Here is a 24,666-nt window from a genome sequence, read left to right on the forward strand (position 1 = left end):
TGTGTATCAATTTCTGACCTTGACATTACGAGGTTTGTGTTGAGAAATATCAGTGTGAAGGTACAAAAAAAGAACATATTTCACATAAGTATACCCAATCAACCATATAAAGATATATTTTTCCACATTAGAACAGTATAAGTATCATGCCACTTTTTATCATTCACCACTATTATGAGAAATAAAAAGAAAAGACGTACCAGCATGAAAATAAAAGGGGGAAGGACTGGGGGAATGCTGCTCCGGCACATTGGTTTCAAATGTAAACCATAATAACAGATTCTGCCTGGTTTCCAAACACTCCCTCGGTTGGGGTGGGGATTGTTGTAAATACGTTAATGACACATCTCCATTTATCCCAAAAAGGTAGTCCGAGATTACTCTGACGTCCAACGGCTGTTTTGCCAGACAAGCTGGGGCCGTGGGACGTCAGAGCTCGTCCCATATCAAAAAGTGGATATTTGCCCACCCAAAATAGATGCGCTGCTTCGTCGCTTCTGGTACGGACTAACGGCCTTGGAATTATATAAATCGGGCAATCTGTTCATTTTTCATTTATCTCTTCATTTATTGAAGTTTCACCTACCTGCCAACCTTTATTTTCTCATCAATAGACAGTTTTCACAATTACCCATCGATTTCGGCATTTTGCCTTTCATTTTCAAAGATTATCACATGACCACGAGAAAACAGTGATGATTTATGCAAATGACCATAATGTAACACCTCGTTCATTTACGATGCAAGTTATCTAAATGTCCGAGAGCTTCCGATTGTAATGTGGTTGGAACAAAATGCTTCATACCGATCCCCTGTAAAGGAGGTGAAAATTCATGGTTTGCTACTTAAGGTTAGTCATCGATCTCCTATAAAGGAGGTGAAAAAATATAAATATTTGCATATTTTGAGTCTCGAGACCACGAACTCTCTCGTAACTTGACGTCCATTTGAAAGTGAAAGTCAAAATGCCGAAATCGATGGGTCACTGTGAAAACTGTCTAATGATGAGAAAATAAAGGTTGGCAGGTAGGTGAAACTTACATAAATGAAGAGATAAATGAAAAATGAACAGATTGATGCCCGATTTATATAATTCCAAGGCCGTCAGTCGGCACTAGAAGCAACAAAGCAGCGCATCTATTTTGGGTGGGCAAATATCTACTTTTTGATATGGGACAAGCTCTGACGTCCCACGGCCCCAGCTTGTCTGGCAAAACAGCCGTTAGACGTCAGAGTAATCTCGGACTACCAAAAAGGGAGTGTACACGGATTCCACTGTAATGTTATCCAACCGTAGTCTAAAATCGGTCATCTTGTCAGTTCTTAGGTATTTGTGTTTGAACTTAACACAAGTGGAAACTACGCATTGACGTCACTCTATACTTCCGGCCTAGAAAAAACAGTGCAGAATCAGCAGCGAATTCAGCCATTTTAAAAAGGGGGGGTTCCCAACCCAGAGTAAAGGGGGGGTTCCAACTAGATGCTCCCATTCAAATGCATTGATCGGCCAAAAAAAAGGGGGGTTCCAACCCCCGGAACCCCCCTGAATCCGCCACTGAGAATACGTTTTTTTTCTGCACTTTTAAATAAAAAAAGCATTTCTTAAGGTAAGTTTTCATTGTTGTTCCCAATTATTGCTAAAAAATGCTAATTTTCTAATGCCTGTTTCAATCCCGACTTTCGAATGTCTAAAAACATTCTAGAACTTCACAAAATCCCACTTCCAGCCTCCATTGCCTTGTGTACATTCCATTCAGTGTCATCAATCTTGTGGCAGGCAATACAAGTCAAGCAAATCGTTTTTTTAGGAATTTCAAAATGACATGCTTGTTACGTCTTTCGCGATTTTCCCGCGAAAAAATACCCCAACCAAAATGAAAGGAAAACTATATGAAAAAACGATGTCCATGCCATAATTTTGTACAGGAATAGTAGGTTAATAAAAAAACAATTTACATTTATTTTTCATAGAATTAATTTTTATTCATTATAAAAAGATCTATATTCTGACCATCATGACTGTAGGTATATATTCATACAAAATTCCATTGATGTCGAAAGGGATGGCAAAAAATGAGGTTTCCTGTTGAATAAAACCCCAAATTATTGCAAACTATTTTAAAGCAATATCCCACAAACAAATAAAAGTAATTGCTGTAGACTGAAAAATCACCTAATTGACAGTAAAGCAATTTGATTGGGTAGAACAATTTTACATCACATGATTTTGACGCCATTGGAATTTGAATGTAAACAAAACAAGGTCAGTAGGTTCAGTATGATACAGCATCGTACATTGAATTACTGAGAAACAATTATGAGTTACCAAGCTTGACAATACATGGTAATAAAAAATCAAAGCTAAGTCTACAGAAAAAAGAAGAAAAAAATGTCCTTAGGATAACGACTTACCAACATTCCAGGATACATTAACTAAGAGATTCTTACACATGCAACTTTTCTTGTATCATATTCTGTAATGGGGATAACAATTGGATCTCATTTTCTTTATGAGACAGGACACTATAGAGTTAGTTTAGTACTGTTTTTGTCACAGAAAGCTCGGCATAGGGATAGTGATCGTGCGCCCGCGGCAGCGGGGGTATTAGCTAACTTCTTAAAAGCTTTATATTTTAGAAGGTGGAAGACCTAGATGCTTCATACTTTGTATATGGATGCCTCATGTTACGAAGTTTCTGTCAGTCACATGTCCAATGTCCTGGACCTCATTTTCATGGTTCAGTGCTGACTTGAAAATAAAATTAAGATTTTTTGTAATGTTAAATTCTCTCTTATTATAAGTAATAGGATCACTATATTTGGTATGTGCGTACCTTGCAAGGACTTAGGTCCTCATGCCCTTCAGACAGTTTTCACTTGACCTGTACCTCATTTCATGGATCAGTTAACAAGGTTAAGTCCATATCTGAGATACTATAAGCAATAGGTCTTGTATATTCGGTGTATGGAAGCACTTTAAGATGTACATGTTTAATTGGCAGTTGCCATCTGACCTTGACCTCATTTTCATGGTTCAGTTGTTATAGTTAAGTTTTTATACGACCGCAAATTTTTCGTCGTATATTGCTATCACGTTGGCGTCGTCGTCGTCGTCGTCCGAATACTTTTAGTTTTCGCACTCTAACTTTAGTAAAAGTGAATGGAAATCTATGAAATTTTAACACAAGGTTTATGACCACAAAAGGAAGGTTGGTATTAATTTTGGGAGTTTTGGTCCCAACATTTTAGGAATTAGGGGCCAAAAAGGGCCCAAATAAGCATTTTCTTGGTTTTCGCACTATAACTTTAGTTTAAGTTAATAGAAATCTATGAAATTTTGACACAAGGTTTATGACCACAAAAGAACGGTTGGGATTGATTTTGGGAGTTTTGGTTTCAACAGTTTAGGAATTAGGGGCCAAAAAAGGGCCCAAATAAGCATTATTCTTGGTTTTCGCACAATAACTTTAGTTTAAGTAAATAGAAATCAATGAAATTTAAACACAATGTTAATGACTACAAAAGGAAGGTTGGTAATGATTTTGGGAGTTTAGGTCCCAACAGTTTAGGAATTAGGGGCCAAAAAGGGACCCAAATAAGCATTTTTCTTGGTTTTCGCACCATAACGTTAGTATAAGTAAATAGAAATCTATGAAATTTAAACACAAGGTTTATGACCATAAAAGGAAGGTTGGTATTGATTTTGTGAGTTTTGGTCCCAACATTTTAGGAATTAGGGGCCAAAAGGGGCCCAAATAAGCATTTTCTTGGTTTTCGCACTATAACTTTAGTTTAAGTTAATAGAAATCTATGAAATTTTGACACAAGGTTTATGACCACAAAAGAACGGTTGGGATTGATTTTGGGAGTTTTGGTTTCAACAGTTTAGGAATTAGGGGCCAAAAAAGGGCCCAAATAAGCATTATTCTTGGTTTTCGCACAATAACTTTAGTTTAAGTAAATAGAAATCAATGAAATTTAAACACAATGTTAATGACTACAAAAGGAAGGTTGGTAGTGATTTTGGGAGTTTAGGTCCCAACAGTTTAGGAATTAGGGGCCAAAAAGGGACCCAAATAAGCATTTTTCTTGGTTTTCGCACCATAACGTTAGTATAAGTAAATAGAAATCTATGAAATTTAAACACAAGGTTTATGACCATAAAAGGAAGGTTGGTATTGATTTTGGGAGTTTTGGTCCCAACAGAATAAGGGGCCCAAAGGGTCCAAAATTAAACTTTGTTTGATTTCATCAAAATTGAATAATTGGGGTTCTTTGATATGCCGAATCTAACTGTCATGACTGTGTATGTAGATTCTTAACTTTTGGTCCCGTTTTCAAATTGGTCTACATTAAGGTCCAAAGGGTCCAAAATTAAACTTAGTTTGATTTTGACAAAAAATGAATCAGTTAGGTTCTTTGATATGCTGAATCTAAAAATGTACTTAGATTCTTGATTATTGGCCCAGTTTTCAAGTTGGTCCAAATCGGGGTCCAAAATTAAACTTTGTTTGATTTCATCAAAAATTGAATAAATGGGGTTCTTTGATATACCAAATCTAACTGTGTATGTAGATTCTTCATTTTTGGTCCTGTTTTAAAATTGGTCTACACTAAAGTCCAAAGGGTCCAAAATTAAACTTAGTCTGATTTAAACAAAAATTGAAATCTTGGGGTTCTTTGATATGCTGAATCCAAAAATGTACTTAGATTTTTTATTATGGGCCCAGTTTTCAAGTTGGTCTAAATCAGGATCTAAAATTATTATATTAAGTATTGTGCAATAGCAAGTCTTTTCAATTGCACAGTATTGCGCAATGGCAAGAAATATCTAATTGCACAATATTGTGAAATAGCAAATTTTTTTTTAATTAGAGTTATCTTTCTTTGTCCAGAATAGTAAGCAAGAAATATCTAATTGCAAAATATTGTGCAATAGCAAGATTTTTTTTTAATTGGAGTTATCTTTCTTTGTCCAGAATCAACTTAAATCTTTGTTATATACAATATACAATGTATATTCACTTTTTACTACCAACTGATAAATTAAAATAATCTTTACCATTCAGTGATAACAAGCAGTTTTTTTTACATCTTAATATTTTATGATGTATTTAAATGAGTAGTTATTGTTGCAAACTCCATTAGAAATTTTAATTGAGATTAGTTTTTGAATAAGGGAAAGGGGGATGTGATTAAAAAAATTGGGTTCAATTTTTCTCATTTGAAATTTCATAAATAAAAAAGAATTCTCATTTGAAATTTCATAAATAAAAAAGAAAATTTCTTCAAACATTTTTTTGAGAGGATTAATATTCAACAGCATAGTGAATTGCTCTAAGAGAAAACAAAAATTTTAAGTTCATTAGAACACATACATTCTGTGTCAGAAACCTATGCTGTGTCAACTATTTAATCACAATCCAAATTTAGAGCTGAATCCAGCTTGAATGTTGTGTCCATACTTGCCCCAACCGTTCAGGGTTCAACCTTTGCGGTCGTATAAAGCTACGCCCTGCGGAGCATCTGGTTGTGTTTTGGTCTGTTTTTCTTATACTGTATGTAGTAGGTCTACTATATGTGGTGTATGGAATTATTGTAGGGTGTACATGTCTAGCTGGCAGGTGTCATCTGACCTTGACCTCATTTTCATTTTTCAGTGGTCAAAGTTAAGTTTTTGAGTTTAAGTCTTTTTTTCTGATACTATATGCAATAGGTCAATTATTTTGGTGTATGGAAATATTTTATGATCTATATGTCAGTCGCACAGGTTTTATTTGACCCTGACCTGATTTTCAGGGTTCATTGCTCAGTGTTTAGTTTTTATACGACCGCAAAAATTTAATTTTTTGGTCGTATATTGCTATCACGTTGGCGTCGTCGTCCTGCGTCGTCATCGTCGTCGACGTCGTCCGAATACTTTTAGTTTTCGCACTCTAACTTTAGTAAAAGTGAATAGAAATCAATGAAATTGTAACACAAGGTTTATGACCACAAAAGGAAGGTTGGGATTGATTTTGGGAGTTTTGGTCCCAATATTTTAGGAATTAGGGGCCAAAAAGGGCCCAAATAAGCATTTTCTTGGTTTTCGCACTATAACTTTAGTTTAAGTGTATAGATAAGCATTATTTTTGGTTTTCGCACAATAACTTTAGTATAAGTAAATAGAAATCAATGAAATTTTAACACAAGGTTTATGACCACAAAAGGAAGGTTTGGATTGTTTTTTGGAGTTGAGGTCACAACAGCTTATGAATTAGGGGCCAAAAAAGGGGCCCAAATAAGCATTATTTTTGGTTTTTGCACCATTACTTTAGTATAAGTAAATAGAAATCTATGAAATTTAAACACAAGGTTTATGACCATAAAAGGAAGATTGGGTTTGATTTTGGGAGTTTTGGTCCTAACAGTTTAGGAATAAGGGGCCAAAAATTGAACTTTGTGTGATTTCATCAAAAATTGAATAATTGGGGTTCTTTGATATGCCGAATCTAACTATGTATGTAGATTCTTAATTTTTGGTCCTGTTTTCAAATTGGTCTACATTAAGGTCCAAAGGGTCCAAAATTAAACTTAGTTTGATTTTAACAAAAATTGAATCCTTGGGGTTCTTTGATATGCTGAATTTAAAAATGTACTTAGATTTTTAATTATTGGCCTAGTTTTCAAGTTGGTCCAAATGGGGGTCCTTAATTAAACTTTGTTTGATTTCATCAAAAATTGAATAAATGGGTTCTTTGATCATTGTTGATATGCCAAATCTAACTGTGTATGTAGATTCTTAATTTTTGGTCCAGTTTTCAAATTGGTCTACATTAAGGTCCAAAGGGTCCAAAATTAAACTAAGTTTGATTTTAACAAAAATTAAATTTTTGGGCTTATTTGATATGCTTAATCTAAATATGTAATATATGTATAATCTTTACCATTCAGTGATAACAAGCACTTTATTTTACATTTTAATATTTTATGATGTATTTAAAAGAGTAGTTATTGTTGCAAACTCCATTAGAAATTTGAATTGATATCAGTTTTGGAAAAAGGGAAACAGGGATGTGAAAAAAAAGGGGGGGGGTTTAAATTTTTCTCATTTCAGATTTCATAAATAAAAAGAAAATTTCTTCAAACATTTTTTTGTGAGGATTAATATTCAACAGCATAGTGAATTGCTCAAAGGCAAAAAAAAACTTTTAAGTTCATTAGACCACATTCATTCTGTGTCAGAAACCTATGCTGTGTCAACTATTTAATTTTAGATTTAAAAAGTTTGAAGAAGAAATCTTTAATTGATTTGTAAAATCTTGACATTTGTTTTGTGTAAAAAAAAAACCATGTAATGTCAAAAATTTGATCACAATCCAAATTCAGAGCTGTATCATACTTGCCCCAACTGTTCAGGGTTCGACCTCTGCGGTCGTATAAAGCTGCGCCCTGCGGAGCACCTGGTTGTGTTTTGGTCTGTTTTTCTTAAACTAGAAGCAATAGGTCAACTATATTTGTTGTATGGAAGAATTGTTAGCTGTACATGCCTGAACTTTTTCACAATAACCATAATAATTTTGTTTATAAAAATATGATAACATCAAAATTTTTAACTCACAGTACAATAAAAACTAATTCAATATGAAATTGGTTTGCTCGATTTTCTTAATTCAACATTTCAAATTGACGACTTACCTCTTTGAGTAACATCAGTTTTTTCCAATATGGCGCCTATCCGGAGGTTAGGGAGGCCTGATTCAGCAGCAGACGAGCATCCATCATGGATGAGTTGCGTCAGTGTAAAAAACTAAGAAACGGGAGAAATGTGAGGTTACACCTAGCATTTCCCCTGTTTCTTGCCGAATACAAATAAATTTCATATTTCAAGACACTATACGTATATTGTTTTTATACTGAAATCGATAAAAATATGTAACATTTATTGTTAAAAAAAAGTGTCTGTGTCTGGAATTTCTCTCTTGGGGTACCATTTTGGGGTATTTCCCTATGAGTGTAGTCCAGGCGGTAAGACATTGACATTTTAAGGAATTAGAAAGGGAAAATGAACTTAATTAATAACATTTAATAAACATGGTATATAAATTACCCCTTTGAAGAGAATAACAAGTTAAATGTATAAAAGTCTGACCATTGTTGCTACACGTTGTCATGGTGGTGACGTGACGTTGTTGATGAAATACAGTATTTCCGGTAAGTAGGTTGAGGTCAGTGACGTATAAAGCTAACGTTTATACGTATAGCTTTATCTGTATAGTAAAATAGCTGATTGCAGTATAATTAATATTACCGTTCACGTCATTTAGCAAGATTTTTTTATCGTTGTTTGTCTTGAATGTAGCCCCATTAGGACCCTCCTACAGGTATCTTGTAGTTCCTCATCAAAACCAATCCAGACCCATGTTGATTTAACATTAAGTCGATTCAATTAAAGTCATTTCAGTCAAAGTCATTCTTACACTTACATGTAATCACTCCAGCCCAGCCATGAAACAGTAAATAATTTCTATAAACAAGTTGGGAACAACCCCTCAAATGAGGGATAACCCCTGATGGTACAGACTCCCCCTTTAATGAGGGGTTGAATTCTTTTTCCTTCAATTTTTTCCATCTTTTTTGTTGAGCCTGTGATTAACAGCAAAAGTAAGCGAGACACTGGGTTCCGCAGAACCATTACACATTTTTTTATGGTTAAGGTCTATGCATTTTCCTGTTGTACGTTATTCTCTATTCAGTAATCGCTTTTTAACCCCTTATGCAAGTACCACAGCAAAATGGTACAGAAAAGCAAGAAGTTTTACAAATATATTTTTCTAATAACCATTACTTTGTACAAAAGGGCATGCACCTGTTAATAATATTTGTAGAAACTTTGTGATATATATGTTTTTATTATACTATGTATGAAAATAAGAAGATGTTGGATAATTGCCAATGAGACAACTCTCCACAAGACACATAGAATTTAATATATATAGTTCACTGTATGACCTTCAACAATGAGCAAAACCCATAGTCAGTTACAAAAGACATCAAAATGACAAAAATAAAACATTTTAAACAAGAAAACTAATCTGCCTGATTTAAAAAAAAAAACAAGGAATGAAATACAAATTTGATAAACTGCAACAAACAGCAGCCACTGAATTACAGTCTCCTGACTTGAGACAGGCACATACAGATTGTGGCGGGGTTAAACATGTAATGATATTTACATCTGTTCCAGATTTCATGGTCTGAATATCAAAACCTTGTTTAAATGGCTGATGTTGAAGAAATAATTTCGTCAGAACTAGCACAAGTTCAACAGAAGGCACCAAATATTGAAGGAGTAACTTTAGAAGCTGCTGTACGCAATATTGTTAGAGCAACTATCAGGTAGATATCTTTTTAGTTCATTAGTTAGACAATAAAAGTAAATTATAAATAAAAAGAAAATGAGTAAACATCCATGAAATGCCAAGTCATATCTATATACAAGTTCACAAGAAAAAGACCTATTTTGGTGACCTTATGGTCCTCAAAGTCGGACAAGTGGGCATACTCAGTGACAAGATTTAAATCAACTAAAGAATTTTGACAGAAATTAACCAAATTTTATGTTCATAAACACAAGGAGACAGAAGAAAAGAGGTTTGTACAGAATGAACATGAAGAAAAGAGGTTGTACAGAATGAACCATTTTTGACAGAAATTTTGACCAAGGACATGGCAATTATCAGTAGCAATTCCCTCCTAATGGATTTGAAAATTATAAAAAGTTTTTTATTACTCAGTATCCAAAATTCTAACAAGAAATCTGCTGCAACCATTTGTAGAGACATTAGGAGCTTTTTATCAACTACTATAAATTCAGACATTTATTATGGCTAATAGATATAAGAAGATGTGGTATGAGTGCCAACAAGACAACTCTCTCATCCAAATAACAATTAGTAAAAGTAAACCATTATATATAAAAGTACGGTCTTCAACACTGAACCTAGGCTCACACAGAACAGCAAACTATAAAGGACCCCAAAAATGACATACATTGTATGTAAAACTATTCAAATGGGGAAACTAACACTCCAATCTATTAAAATAAAAATGAGAAACACTTATATAACCATTTACTGATTGAAATTCAAGGTACAATTGAATCAATTGCAGATATTTTGCAAAATATCACTTCTGACAGTATGAATTTAAGTTTTTTAGTATTTCAAAAATGATACTGTTGTATTATTCATGATTTGAGTTGCTATTATTGTGAAATTAATACTATCGCAATATTTGCATTTATAAAAACATCGCAATCATTACTGATTTACAGTTATCATTCCTTGCACTCATAGAAATTTCATGTTTCAGATTACAAGGTCTTAGAACAATAACAACATGTATGCAGTTCCCAGCAGAATATCCAAAAGAACCTATAGTTATAGAATTAAAGAGTAAAACATTGCCTGAAAAAGTCTGTGATAAAATAACAAAAATTTGTGAAGAGGAAGCGAAAAAATGGCTTGGTCAAAAACAGGTATATCAAATTAGAACATGATACTGTGGAATCAGACATTCATTTTTCAATTTTTTGTAGATTGAGGAAACCTTATATTTTAGTGGATATTAGATTAAATGGTTTTGCTAAAGACTGAATACGAGACTACACACAAAATGTGCACTTTGTTGAATTTTGATGTTTAACTATTGTGGATTTATTGATATTCGTTGGATACCAATTTTCGTTGATTTTGTTGGTACAGGGGAACCACAAATATTAATGTTCAACGAATTACCAATTTTCTAAAGGAATGTGCCCAGACTTTGCCAAAACCATGAAATCAAATATCCAAGAATATGCAAGTTTTCCTCAAACCACAAAAATTGGTAGCAACGAAAAATAAATGAATCCACAGTATGCCCACGAAATCCACAAAAATTGTTATCCTAGGAATTATAATGAATCCACTGTTATATTTAAAATCTAAAATATAATTTGTAATATATGACAATACATGTAGCAGTTTTAGTTTTATCAAATGCATTATTCAATTTGTTAGCTGCATCAGATAGAAATCAACTTATGTGATTGCAGATCATTGTACAGTTGCATGCACATATATAAGAATTTGACTTATTTTCAAATATCAAAAATACAGAGTTAAAGGTGAATTTTGGCCCCACCCATCAAAGGTTGTACACAGTTGATTATGGTTTGACACAACCTGTAAATTGCTGTCACGAAGGAAAATGTTAAAAAAGGGGGGAAAGATACCAAAGGGTCATGCAAACTCATAAGTCAAAAATGAACTGACAACGTCATGGCGATAAAGGAAAAAGACCAACAGATAAACAATAGTACACAAATCACAACATAGAAAATGAAAGACTGAGTGACATGAACCATACAAAAAACTGGGGATCATGGGATGAATCTGTTGCTCTAAATGGTAAGAAGATCCTGCTCCACAGGTTGCACCAGTTATGTTGCTTATGTCAGTAATAAGTCTGTTTCATTGGTCACATCGAGTTAAATAAACTTTGAAGACATCAAAGGGTCCCCCATTGTGACAGTGTCCTGTATGATTATCGTAGAGGGAAAAAAGTGGAATTTGATATTTTTTTAAAACAGCCAAACTACCGATAGAGTATAGATTATTGCTGGAATAAAGGTTTTATTCTTGTTTTATATTTTAGGTGATGTTAATGATCAACTTTGTGAAGGAATTTTTAATAGAAAATCCATTATGTGTTTGTAGTGAAGAAATATTATCTGTGAAAAAGAAATTACTAACATCAGATGACACTGTCGTATTAAAACAAGCAACATCAAAAGTTGTCTATAGGATATCTCAAGAACAATATTTCATGCAATTTGTTTTAGTAGTGCCTGAAGAATATCCTATTAAACAAGTCAAGTAAGTTTTTATGCAATTTGTTGTGACAGTCAGAAATTAAAGTATGTGAGTTTTTATCAAATTTTGAACATTGTACTACAAAATACCCCCTAAATAGTTTGCAGAATCATTTTGTTGTATTCTTTTAGCATCAAAACTATGATTTCTTATACTATAAAAAAAGATGATACGGTATGGTTGCCAACGATACACCTCTCCACAAGAAACCAGATGATACAGTAAGTAATATCTATTGGTCATTGTATGGCCTTAAACAATCTGGAAACCACATATCACATAGTCAGCTTTAAAGGGCCCTAAATGTCAAGTGTAAAACAACTAGATAATTAAAGGCATAATTTAAAACTGGCAGCCTAACTAACATTCTAGATTGTTTTCAAACTGTATTAGGATAAGTCTTTGTCTACAAATGAAAGTTTTAAACTGATGGTATAAACCAACTGATTTTGTGGGCATTTATATGTGACGTTTGTGAAAATAAAAAACTTGAATAAAAAACATTATAAATCTATAGACTATTTTCATGTTAACGAATTTTGGCTCCAAAGTTTATATTTTTTCGACTGGTTACCTACACTGTGAACATCCTGGTACCAAGTCAAGTAAGAGCAACGTAAAAGAGTAAAATCAAGCTTTCAAATGGTACAATTTTTTTGGGGAATATTAACTGCTTAATATTTTCTTTAAACAACAAAATGTTTATCGTAAAACAGTAGACTTTCCTCTCAAATTACACCAATTATATGTTTGATTTTACTGATTTTGGTTGCTCTTACTTGACAGAGTACCTGAATGTCCTTCCACAGAATAGGTAACCTGTTAAAAAATTATAAAATCTGGAGTCAAAAGTTGGTAATATGAAAAAAAGTCTATTGAATTTGGATCTTCTCTTACTAGATCTCTTTTACAAATTCAGCTACAAAGTTTATTAACCAGAGAAAAATGGTAGCAATATCAGAAAAACTGGGCTATGGTTAAATGTGAAAATAAGTTGATTATAATTTTATTTTTGCTTTATTTTAAATTACTTTAATCAAAATAACTATTTATATTTTAGAATTGAATTAGAAGATCATAATTTTCCAGAAATATTAAAAGTAAATTTTATATCACAAGCAACAGAAATAGCCAGAAAATGTGTGCAACCTCCTATAAAGAAAAAACCCAAGTGAGTAGAAGTCAATTAGGATTAATATATATGAATGAACCTGTATTGTCACTAAAAATATAAGCCTATGATTAGGTATTTTTCTCTGATTTTTGATGAAGTTGGGTATTTTTACTCTATCTAAACTACCTACCTTGACACCAACATAAATTTCACTTTAACACATTTTTGTAAAACTGCTGATTCAGAATGTTGGAAGGAAGAAGATTTTATGCCATTGTATAGAATTTTGGATTCTTGATTGTCTGAAATTAAATTATTACACTTCTAATTGACAATCTTTTCTGGGGAAGGACATAACTTGATTGTGCTCTATTGTCATCTTAATATAATAGTAAGGAGATGGAGTATGACAACTAATTAGACAACGAACTATAGAACAGTGTTCAACCTTCAATGATGAGCAAAACCCATACAGTAATAAACAATAAAAGGCACAAACCATGACAAAATGTGAAACAATTCAAGGAGACATGAAAAAATGTGAAACAATTCAAAAGAGACATGAAAAAATGTGAAACAATTCAAAAGAGACATGAAAAAATGTGAAACAATTCAAAAGAGACATGAAAAAATGTGAAACAATTCAAAAGAGACATGAAAAAATGTGAAACAATTCAAAAGAGACATGAAAAAATGTGAAACAATTCAAAAGAGACATGAAAAAATGTAAACCATTCAAACGAAGAGTGACAGAATATATAACAATTTCATGAAAACAGTTGCAGGAGAAAAAATTCTACAATTTTTGGTATTTCTTGAATTTTATTTAGAAAATTTATTTTAATGTCAACTGCTAATGAATATACATGCATCAGGAAAAGTAACTCTCCTACATTTGTGCAAATATCCAGTCAGAATTTAGATGGAATATAACAAAGGTAATACAAAGTCATGCACAAAATAATTGTCTTCTCAGGGATCCTCCATTTGAACCACAGCCATCAGTTTTACCAGTTGTTAAATTCTTAGTAGAATCAGTAAAGAAATTTCCTGTGATGTGCTGCCCTCTATGTAAAGAAAGAGTTTTACCACAAAATCCATCGGTAAGTTTTCAGTACTGCAATATTCTAATTAATTTTAAATGCACCATGGGATTTGAAAAAGCGCTGTTTCCATAGAATTAAATCCCCAAAACCAATTCAAATATCATCATGGAAAAATATATCACCACAGTAACATAATAATAAAGGCCCCTGGGGGTAATGATGAATCAAAGTGTAATAGCTAGGAAGTTTGATTCAATTTCTCAATATGTGACATTATCTACTGGAAATTGCACAATTAATTATCTATCCAAGGGTGGAGATGGGTGTCTGCAATTTAACTTTAGGCCAAATAAAAAAGTATGTGTGGTTCCAGTTGCATCTGAAAAAAAGTTAGGGTAGGTAGGTAGGGATTTTTTTTTTTTTTATTTTATGTTTTTTTTTACATTGAGTCTATGGGAGCAACATTCTGACTTTAAAAGTGCTTAATGAAAAATGACAATAAAATCTTTAGGGTAGGCTATTTTTAAGCCGAAAAAGTAGGGCGGTAGGGTTACTGGAACCACACACATATTTTTATTTGGCCTTACCCCCGTCTGTCCATCACATAAAAAGAGATATAATGTTCACCATTCAAGCTTAAACTTAAGTATTATGTAAGGTGTTGGTATATATATACTAATCAGTGCATGATATAAGGATTTGGATTCTCGACAAACTTTCTGTAAGTGTCAAGATGATGAGCTGTGTGTGGGTCACATATTTTGTCTGGCTGACTGTTACAGCCTTCAAGCTAAAACTTTTATATTTTAGAGATTGTTTGTTCATATACTATCATATAATTATATCTTTCTGACACAATTCTAAATGTGTTTTAAACATCAGACTGAATATAAAATTTATCAGTATTTAAAACCCCATGCTGGGGTAGGCATCATCTATATCAAGTTTGTATTGAAGATATAGAGCTCCTTTGTTTTTTAGGAACCAGTGACAGATAAAAGAAGAAGAATGGAGAAGTTATATTGTGGTCATTTATTCCACTTTATTTGCTTGTACAAATATATTAAAACACCACCTTTCAGTAAGTAGGGAAGATAACTCTGTTAATAATACATACAATGAAAATAACTTACAGCTATGAAACTCTGCTAGCCATAATATATGTATCTATGAACTTATTATGATGTTACTTTAAATAAAGCTAATACTAACAATGACCACTGCCCTTTTCTCGATCTTGATATCTATATCACTAATGGAAAGCTGAATACTAAAATTTATGATAAAAGGGATGATTTTTCATTTCCTATCGTTAATTATCCGTTTTTAGATGGTGACGTTCCCTTGTCACCATCTTACGGTGTTTATATATCTCAACTTGTACGATTCGCTCGTGTATGTAACAATGTTTTAGATTTTAACGAGAGAAATTTATGTATTACTGAAAAATTATTACACCAGGGTTTTCGATATCACAAACTAGTCAAAACATTTACTAAATTTTATCATCGGTATAAAGACATCATTCGTAAATATAGCTCAACATGCAGACTTCTAATACGTTCAGGTATTTCACATCCAATTTTTTATGGTAACATTCTTTATAAAGCACAAAGGCGTCAGTATTCACCTCAGAAACTTACAAAACCTTTGAATAGACTTATTAAGAAGGGATATAATTACGATACTGTTGTCAAGTCATTAAAGATTGCATATTTTGGCGTTAATATTGAGTCACTGATAAGGTCTTTGCATCGGAACTAAACACATTTATTCTAAAAACAGTTGTTGGCATGACACGGGTTATGTTCTTCTCATATATGTTATGATGGTATGATACTAAACCCCTAACGGGAAGGATTGTGCCTGATGTTCATATGATGAAATCATAATCTTTCAGTCAGTTTAGTTGAAGTCTGGAGCTGGCATGTCAGTTAACTGCTAGTAGTCTGTTGTTATTTATGTATTATTGTCATTTTGTTTATTTTCTTTGGTTACATCTTCTGACATCAGACTCGGATTTCTCTTGAACTGAATTTTAATGTGCGTATTGTTATGCGTTTACTTTACTACATTGTTGTCTCTTTGACACATTCCCCATTTCCATTTTCAATTTTATCATTTGTTTTGAGTTTATATGTAATTTAACTCCACTAGCAATTGATAGAAGATGTATGATAATGTCTTTTGTGTTCAGTTTACATGGGACGTAACTCCACCAGCCATTGATAGGCGTTATAGTATAATATCATTTGGTTTTAGTTTATATGGGAGGTAACTCATGTAGTTTGTATTTTTTTAAACTCTTTCACAGAAAAAACTATGTAATTCTTTGTTTTAAAGTCTGGCTGCTTTTATTTCTAAGTATTTCTTTTGTTACTACAGAAAATTCAAATTTAGATACAATGGAAGATAACCCTATCCTTACTACAAGACACCCCAGAAAACATGTCATGTTCATGTGATTTTGAGAGTCATGTTTATTAACAATTTATTTAGAATAACAAATGTTGAAAGAAGTAAATGAAGCATTTTGTCAAGGTCAATGGCTTTATTCTATTTGTCATGGACTTAATTCATCTAGTTTTGAACCATTTTCAAATAAAGTCTTTGTTAAAGAAGAAAAGGAAGCTTTTTTCAGTTGTCTTATTCAATTTGTTATTGACTTAATTTTACTAGAGTTGGACTATTTCTGTTTTTTCTCCGAAGAATGTTTTAGTGAATTGTTGAAATTTTTGGTTGGTTTTGGACTAATTCTGGTTTTTTTAGTTGAATTGTGGTTTGTTGTTGTTAAAATATGTTGGTAATGTTTAGTACTGAAAATATGTTTACATTGGAAACAAAAAATATCGACATTATTAGATTTCATTTCACAAATCATTTTCATATCTTAAAGTCATATGAAACTGCAAATTAAAAAAAATGATGCGTATGCTTTTTATAACAAAATGAATAGTTTTCATTCTTAAACTTATGTACATATACTTTTTTTCTGAAGAAAATTCTTTAATTTGTCCACGTTAAGAAGAATTTACTTTTTTTAATTGCTAGCTTCCAGGAAGCAATCTGCCTACATATTTCCGTAAACAAAGTGACCTTAGCACAACCCGTCTCGTAAAAATCAGGTGATCGCAAAAGGCATGGATCTGTCACTGAAATAAACTATTATCTAATTGTACATGTTAAACATGTGCTCAATATCCATGCTTTTTTGTTGATTGTTTACTATAAGGTGACAATTGGTAAACTTCGGCTTCAAACACATCATGTAATGAGCAGCCATATATTCACATCATAACAAACAGAGAGAAAAAATAAATTGACAATTAAACAATATGTTTGAGTAATAAATGATAAAATCGTGCTCAGAAGACTAAGTTGATGATATATTGGTTCTTATGACTTTAACTTAATCTAGTTGTTGGTGAAACAGCTCAAACCATACTTTATTTAAAATTGCAGATATGAATGATTTATTAATGAATGTTAAATGTCAAGTGGCAAATATTACATTCTTTAACATATTTTTCTGACCCCCAACCAATGAGTATTTACTCATATTCTCGAATGCTGTGTGTTTAGCTGATAAGCAGCAAACATTGTTTTTAAATCTTAGTTTGGCCTAACCTGATATAGAAAACAACCCCCCTCCCAAACTTGCCCCAAGCGTTCAGGGTTCAACCTCTGCGGTTGTATAAAGCTGTACCCTGCGGAACATCTGGTTAAATCTTAGTTTGGCCTGACCTGATATAGAAAACAACCCCCCTCCCAAACTTGCCCCAAGCGTTCAGGGTTCAACCTCTGCGGTTGTATAAAGCTGCACCTTGCGGAACATCTGGTTAAATCTTAGTTTGGCCTGACCTGTTATAGAAAACAACCCCCCTCCCAAACTTGCCCCAAGCGTTCAGGGTTTAACCTCTGCGGTTGTATAAAGCTGCACCTTGCGGAACATCTGGTTAAATCTTAGTTTGGCCTGACCTGTTATAGAAAACAACCCCCCTCCCAAACTTGCCCCAAGCGTTCAGGGTTCAACCTCTGCGGTTGTATAAAGCTGCATCCTGCGGAACATCTGGTTAAATCTTAGTTTTGCCTGACCTGTTATAGAAAACAACCCACCTTCCAAACTTGAGCACATAATCACAAGACTACAGTCAGACAATCGGCATATAAATCTCTGTACTTTACCATATGATCACTTAAATTTGGAAATAATGTTAATTTTGCCTCTTGTTTTGACAGTGGGAAAAATACCATAAAAATCACAAGTTATTGTGGAGGGCCTGGCCAGGGTATTTGGAGCATGGGAGAGAGGGGTGGCAGAAAGGAGAGAATAAAGGTCATTTAGCAATTTATTTTGACAGTACAATATAAAAACTAACAAAATAATGATGTTTTGTGCTCTGTTAGTAAAGGTATAATTTTAAGACAATTTATTTTATTTTACAGCTGGTAAGATATGTCCAGATTGTGGCAATGCTATATATCATGATAAGTTTAAACTCTCACCTCAACTGATGGAAGCCAGATGGGCCCATAAACAGGCTAGACAAAGAGAACTGGATGAAGTTGTAGACTTTTTAGACTGAGAAACATTAGGGTTTAATTTTAATAAATTACTTGGATTATTGGATGATATGATGAAATCCATTTCATATTCTTCTATTTTTTGTGTACTGTAAACCAACTTATTTTCGCAAGCGATTTATTTTCAAGATTTTAGGGAGTTGAAAAATAACACGAATATAAATTGTCACGAATATGTTAAACTTTGATCTTTCCTTATCAAACTTCATCAAGTAAATTTGAAAATCAAGAAATTAGATAGTGACAAAATGGACTAGAAAGAGTTAAATGCAAAATAAAGTATCTGCAAAGATAAGTTGGTTTAAAGTATATGGAATGAAATTAAGACATTTATTTACTCTAAAAATATTATTTTTGTCAATATGGATTTCTGTGATCATTAAAAAAAAATGCCAAAGATTAAAAAAACAAATGGTCTATCGTTACAAAATTAAGAAGATGTGATGTGATTCTCAATGAGACAACTCTCCACCAGAAACAAAATGAAGACGTGAGCAATTATAAGTGACTGCATTGCCTTCAACCATGAGAAAAGCCAATACTGTAAACTGAAAATTTCAGAAATTACGGATGTTTTTATAATTGCGAAAAATACGAAAGGGTTATAATTGCAATCATTTTAATTCACATTTTTAAATTTTCATATGAATTGCACTGGATTTTTCTCAATAATGGAACAACTTAAATTGCATTTTAGTATATACTGACAAAGTCGCAATAATTAATGCACACAATAATTTCTGAATTTACAGTTAGTCCACAATAAAAGGACACAATATGAAATCAACAAGAAAACCCACAGTCTAATTATTTCACAAATGTCACAAACATGAACAAACGACAACCACTGTACTACAGGCTCCCAACTTGGGACAAGTATATAGAAAATGTAGGAAGGTTAAATATTTTTGTGAGTGCTTGCCTGTGACAGTGGTGGAACAGCACAATATAAGAACAAACTCTTAAATTCATTTCTGTGATCATGGAAACAAAAACAAATCATATATCTTTGAGGGGGGGGGGGGGGGGGGAGGACCTTTTTCAGGACGTCGGGATCAGGTGTTTTTAAGCTTGGGATTTTGGGATTGACCCTTTCGGGTTCCGGAATTTCTTTTTTCAAATTTAGGCATGTTGGGATTTAATTTTTTTTAAATTCAGGACCTCGGGATTTCATGTTTATGAGCCTAAGATTTGGGATAAGGACCCTGCCGACCCCCCTCATCTTTAATCATTTTGTCTTTATGGGAACCATTAGCATTCAGGCTGTCATTAAAGGATTCCTTGATTAAAAGCATTTGGAAAAAAAAGTACCATGTATTTTATGAGATAAAGAAAGAAACTCAACTTTTGGGATTGCTAGAGACCATCATTTAATGTATAGTATTTTACCATATTTGTTTGTAAAAAGATTGTACCTCAATTGTATTCTTGCAATTTTTAGTGTATTGAATATGCCAATATAGAACATGTTCAGAACTCACTGTTTCATCTTTAGCCAATGATATGTTTACATTTACGAATCTCATGGTCATGTATATTTCATGCAATATTGTTAATCTAGAATTGTTTGCTATTTATGTATGGAAATTCTTGTATGAACTTTTCATAGTTAGAGGATAACTATTTCTCTTTGCTATGCAAAGCATTGACTTTCTGCTTCAATTAAATGAGTACCATATTATATGGGGACGAAGTCCCCAATAACAGTAGAAAATTCAATAAAAAAAAAAATCGGGAAAATTTTCCCGAAATTTTCATTGTACTAATGAACTCAAAATCGGGAAATTTTTTTTTTATGTCATGTTTTGAATTCCCGCATCTGCGCAGAAATCTGCAATGTACCTCCTTTTTCTGGTCTCGTTTGCATGAAATTTTGAGTAAAATATATATTTATCAGTCTAGTATAAAATAGGAAGGAACGCAATATCAATTTCATTTTTGATAATTCCTTGATATGAAAAAACGTTACCTTATGATAGCATTTCTTTGTTTACATTGCATATGACGTCATAACTTAAATAACGTAACAACTAAAATCCCTGACAACAGAACCAAAATCGGAAACGTTAGGCTATTTCTGTTTTGAAATTAAGATATGTTTGAATTAAAAAAAATCATAGACTTCGTCCCCTTTCACAGGTAATGCCTGCCTCATAATATTAAGGAGAACGTACAGTTAGGCCACTATTTTTTGGCCTTTTGAATTTGACAATCAAAATTATAATAACCTATTAAATAACATCCTATAAAAATTCATGTAACATTTCTATGCCAGATAATGATTTAAAATTTTTGAACTGTGTCTTTTTAATATATAATAGCTTTAGGACTCCAAACTTTTTGCATTTAATGCTAAACTGCAAAAAGTCCCCAAAAAACTGATTTTTAGAAATTTTGCCTTTTACATGTATATTTAGATACCTTACCAGAATATATATTTTGCATCAAGATGTCTCATAAAAAAGCTAATAGTAAATTATTTTAAGGGGGTAAAACTTGACTGATATTGATTTTTCCCAAAACTATGACAGATATATTGTTGGTCATATATTACAATTTCAGCATGTTAATGACATCACTGTGACATCATATACTGACATTTCTGTACTAAAGTGTCCACACTGTACCATCATAAAACAAAAATTACCTTTATGTAAGAATTGATGAATTTAAAAAAAAAATAAGTTAAAAGGGGCCAAGTAATGGCTCTTATCATACCTCACCATAATTTAAAAATCACATAATTATATGGACTTTAAACATGAATAGTTATATTTATTTTTAAACTGCAAAAGAAAAGTTAATTAATATATAATTTATCTTGAAGAGTTTTTAAATGCCATTTTATAAAATTCTACAAGATTGAAATTATGACGGATAAAAGATTGAAATTAAGATAGAGAAAAGATTAAAATTAAGAAGAGAATTATTTCCCCCCGTGGCAGACAACTAGATTTAATAATAAAACGTTTCGATATATGAATAAAAGAAATGATTAGTATATGTCACTTGTTAACAGTATCCAACAAAGCAATGAAATCAAAAAAGACATTTAGAGCTCAACTTATTTAAGTTCATTTTGTGCAATGGATTGTAAATGAGGCCTCAAGGATCAATTTTGATTAAAGTGTTCTTTTTCTCATGGTTACTCGTCTACCGGTACATATATGTTTGAAGCTTTTTGAAAAAGCTAATATTTGTTAAGCACCAAAAATGTTAAATGTGAGCTATATCTGAATATTGTAATAATATATGTCAGACTACAGTGTAAATGATATGTCATTGAAATGATTGTAAAATAGCAGAAATTGCAGTATTATGGATTCATTTATTTACAATTTAACTTGATTCAGAAATTTTTTATGTATGTGGATGTTTAATTTTGTGGTTTTTTTTCAAAATTCTGTACACAAGCCTACAGAAAATTTATAGTATGTAGATCAATTGAGTTTGTTGTCTCTTATACCACCAAATGCAAGAAAAATTGCATCCCCCGAAAAATAAATGAATCCACAGTATTTGTCAAAACTTATATGTTAAATGTAGTACATGTAGAATCTCTATATATTACATATATATATGTTAAATTTTTATTTGTTTATATGATTAATATTGTGAGCTTAATATATGAAAGTGAGTGTGTGCAAAAGGAATGAATTTGTTATGATTGTTGAATGTCATTGATTTGCTGCTTGTATACTGTAAATTCAGATATAATTGCATGCATTTATTATTGCGATTTTGCCATTTTAGACTAAATTGCGATTATATTTTTTGTGATATTCAGAAAAATCCTGTTTAATTCATAAACCTAAAATTTTCAAATGCGAGTGATTAATATAATGCTGTCACATTTTCCCAATAATAAAAACATCCCAATAATTTCTGAATTTACAGTATGTTTTTAAGATTATCATTACCTCCCCTTATTTTTTAATTTCATTATTAATTTTACCTAATTTAACATGGCTGAAATAAAGATTAACAAAACTATCAAACTATAAGGTAAATTAAAAAGGGGGAAATTCTATAAAACCTGATAAAATTAAACATTTGACTATAGTAACCAACTGAAGGATTGAAAAACAAATGTCATATTCCTGACTTAGTACAGGATTTTTAAAAAGAAAATAGTGGGTTAAATCTGGTTTTATAGCTAGCTAAACCTCCTGCTTGTATGACCAAAAATAAGTTCAACAGATCTAGTTCTTCTAAATTAGAATAGCCATTTTAAATTCTGTGCAGACATTATTCATAATAGTACAGTAAACATTATGTTTATTGTTCAACAATTTCAGTCATAAATGCATGCAAATTTTCTTAATTTTCAATAACTTCTAGCTATAGGTTACTCTTTACTAAGATAGAATTGTTCATTTAACTATTTTCAACCATGTCCAATTAGGTGAAATTAATGATGTAATAATCTTTATTATATTTGTAAAAATCACAATACATTGTACTAAGTCAATATCATATATATTGTTGAACTGCAAGAAGTGACAATGATAAAACTACTATATTGTATCTAGGGTCTTAAAGAGTTAATCAAAATCCATTTGTTTAAAAAAAAAAAAAAAAGACAACAACAAAGTCATGAGAAAAAAACAGATGGAAAGCCTGCTCAATCCACTAAACAAAATAAAATGATGGCCAATGAGACAACTCTTCACAAGAGATGTTAATATATATCTCAACATTAATTGATATGAATTTTTTAAAAAATTGAAGGTTTTCTGGAAGGGTGAGCAGCTCTTGCCAATGAACTGGTTTCTTAGATACCAAGAAAAAAAATGTGTAAACCAGACAGCAATTGCCTATGAAAGACTCATTAGTGACTTTAATATCATTTTGGGATGGATAGTTTGGAATGGTATTTAGTTTTCAAAAATACTATATTCATTGATTGTACTGATACAATGTTTTTAGTTTATGCCAGGTTCTGTTTTGACAACCTGTGGTGTATTTTCACAGTCATTATTTGTTTGAATGGTACATGTTTGTTCAAAATCAAACATGTTGAATTGGCTGCATTTTAAGTAGGTATCATAATAGCCTTAAATTTGAAAGTCACCCCCAGGTGTATTGTTAAAAGGACATAATGACTTCTGATTCCCATAAATATTCAAATTTACGGATACTTTGGATATTGCCAAATTTAAATTTATATGTATAAAAATGTTTGTGTGAAAATTGAATGTACTTTGATTGAGTTGTAACATTTGAATACAGATGAATATGAGAATTATTTCATAGTTAACATATTTCATTGCATGTTTCAGTACTTAAACATGATTTGACACTACTCATGGAAGATGTGAGATTATTAAATCAATAGAATATCTGTTGTTTAATTTCTTTATTCATGAGGAATATAAATGGTTTAACATTACAATTACATAATATAAAAACCACAGGTACTTGGGGACAAAACAATTTTTTTTGCCCTCTTATTTTTTGTTGTTTTCTATTTATTTCAATTATTTTCGTGTTTTACAGTACAATATGAACATAAATACTTGTATTTGTATTAATATCAGTTCCAAGTTTATTATCCTGGATAATCCACAGTGGTCACTGATATATTCTATATTATATATCAGTGAATGCTGTTGATATTAAACATTCAAATTTTTGAAAACAGGGGGAGAGCAAAAAATAAACAAAAAATGTCCTGTCCTCAAGTACCTATGATAAAAACCTCACATTTGAATTTAATTTCTCGGCAATCTAATTCCAATAATTACTTAAAAACTGGTAACAAAATAGTAAATATAACATACACAGTAAAACTCTATGGTTAGACCACTGATTCAGAAGGTCAAGAAGTGATTATGAAGCCCACATTCACAGCCAAAAATGTTGATTTGAAACAAGCTTTTACATTCATGAAGGTTCAAGGCCTGTCCCCTAGTCATGGTCTAAGGATTTTCTATTGATGCAATATTGCTGTTTTAGATTGTCTTTTTTCGAAATTTCTGTAGACAGACACGACATATGTCTGTGTTGACAGTTTATTTTTCTT

General features: G+C 31.9%; 2 protein-coding genes across 2 annotated transcripts in view; both read left to right on the forward strand.

Moving 5' to 3' along the window:
* Positions 1-23,163, forward strand: LOC139491518 (uncharacterized). Its single transcript, XM_071279250.1, has 9 exons — positions 1-60; positions 9,227-9,378; positions 10,354-10,519; positions 11,680-11,900; positions 12,958-13,068; positions 13,988-14,114; positions 15,039-15,138; positions 18,504-20,311; positions 20,781-23,163. The coding sequence occupies exons 2-8, from the start codon at positions 9,260-9,262 to the stop codon at positions 18,641-18,643; spliced, it is 984 nt and encodes a 327-aa protein (XP_071135351.1). The 5' UTR covers positions 1-60; positions 9,227-9,259; the 3' UTR covers positions 18,644-20,311; positions 20,781-23,163.
* The window catches only part of LOC139492177 (inositol 1,4,5-triphosphate receptor associated 2-like), a 455,884-nt gene that overhangs the window by 173,293 nt on the left and 257,925 nt on the right, over positions 1-24,666 (forward strand). The gene's annotated exons all lie outside the window — the stretch shown is intronic.

Source organism: Mytilus edulis, chromosome 10 (genome assembly GCF_963676685.1).
Source record: "Mytilus edulis chromosome 10, xbMytEdul2.2, whole genome shotgun sequence".
Taxonomy (NCBI): Eukaryota; Metazoa; Mollusca; class Bivalvia; order Mytilida; family Mytilidae; genus Mytilus; species Mytilus edulis.

What these genes read in the sequence shown, in the direction of transcription:
- LOC139491518 (XM_071279250.1), top strand. Translation starts at nt 9,260, where the DNA reads ATGGCTGATGTTGAAGAAATAATTTCGTCAGAACTAGCACAAGTTCAA. An exon ending in AATGGCTTGGTCAAAAACAG is followed by an intron (nt 10,520 to 11,679) that starts GTATATCAAATT and finishes TTTATATTTTAG; the next exon opens with GTGATGTTAATGATCAACTT. An exon ending in TATCCTATTAAACAAGTCAA is followed by an intron (nt 11,901 to 12,957) that starts GTAAGTTTTTAT and finishes TTTATATTTTAG; the next exon opens with AATTGAATTAGAAGATCATA.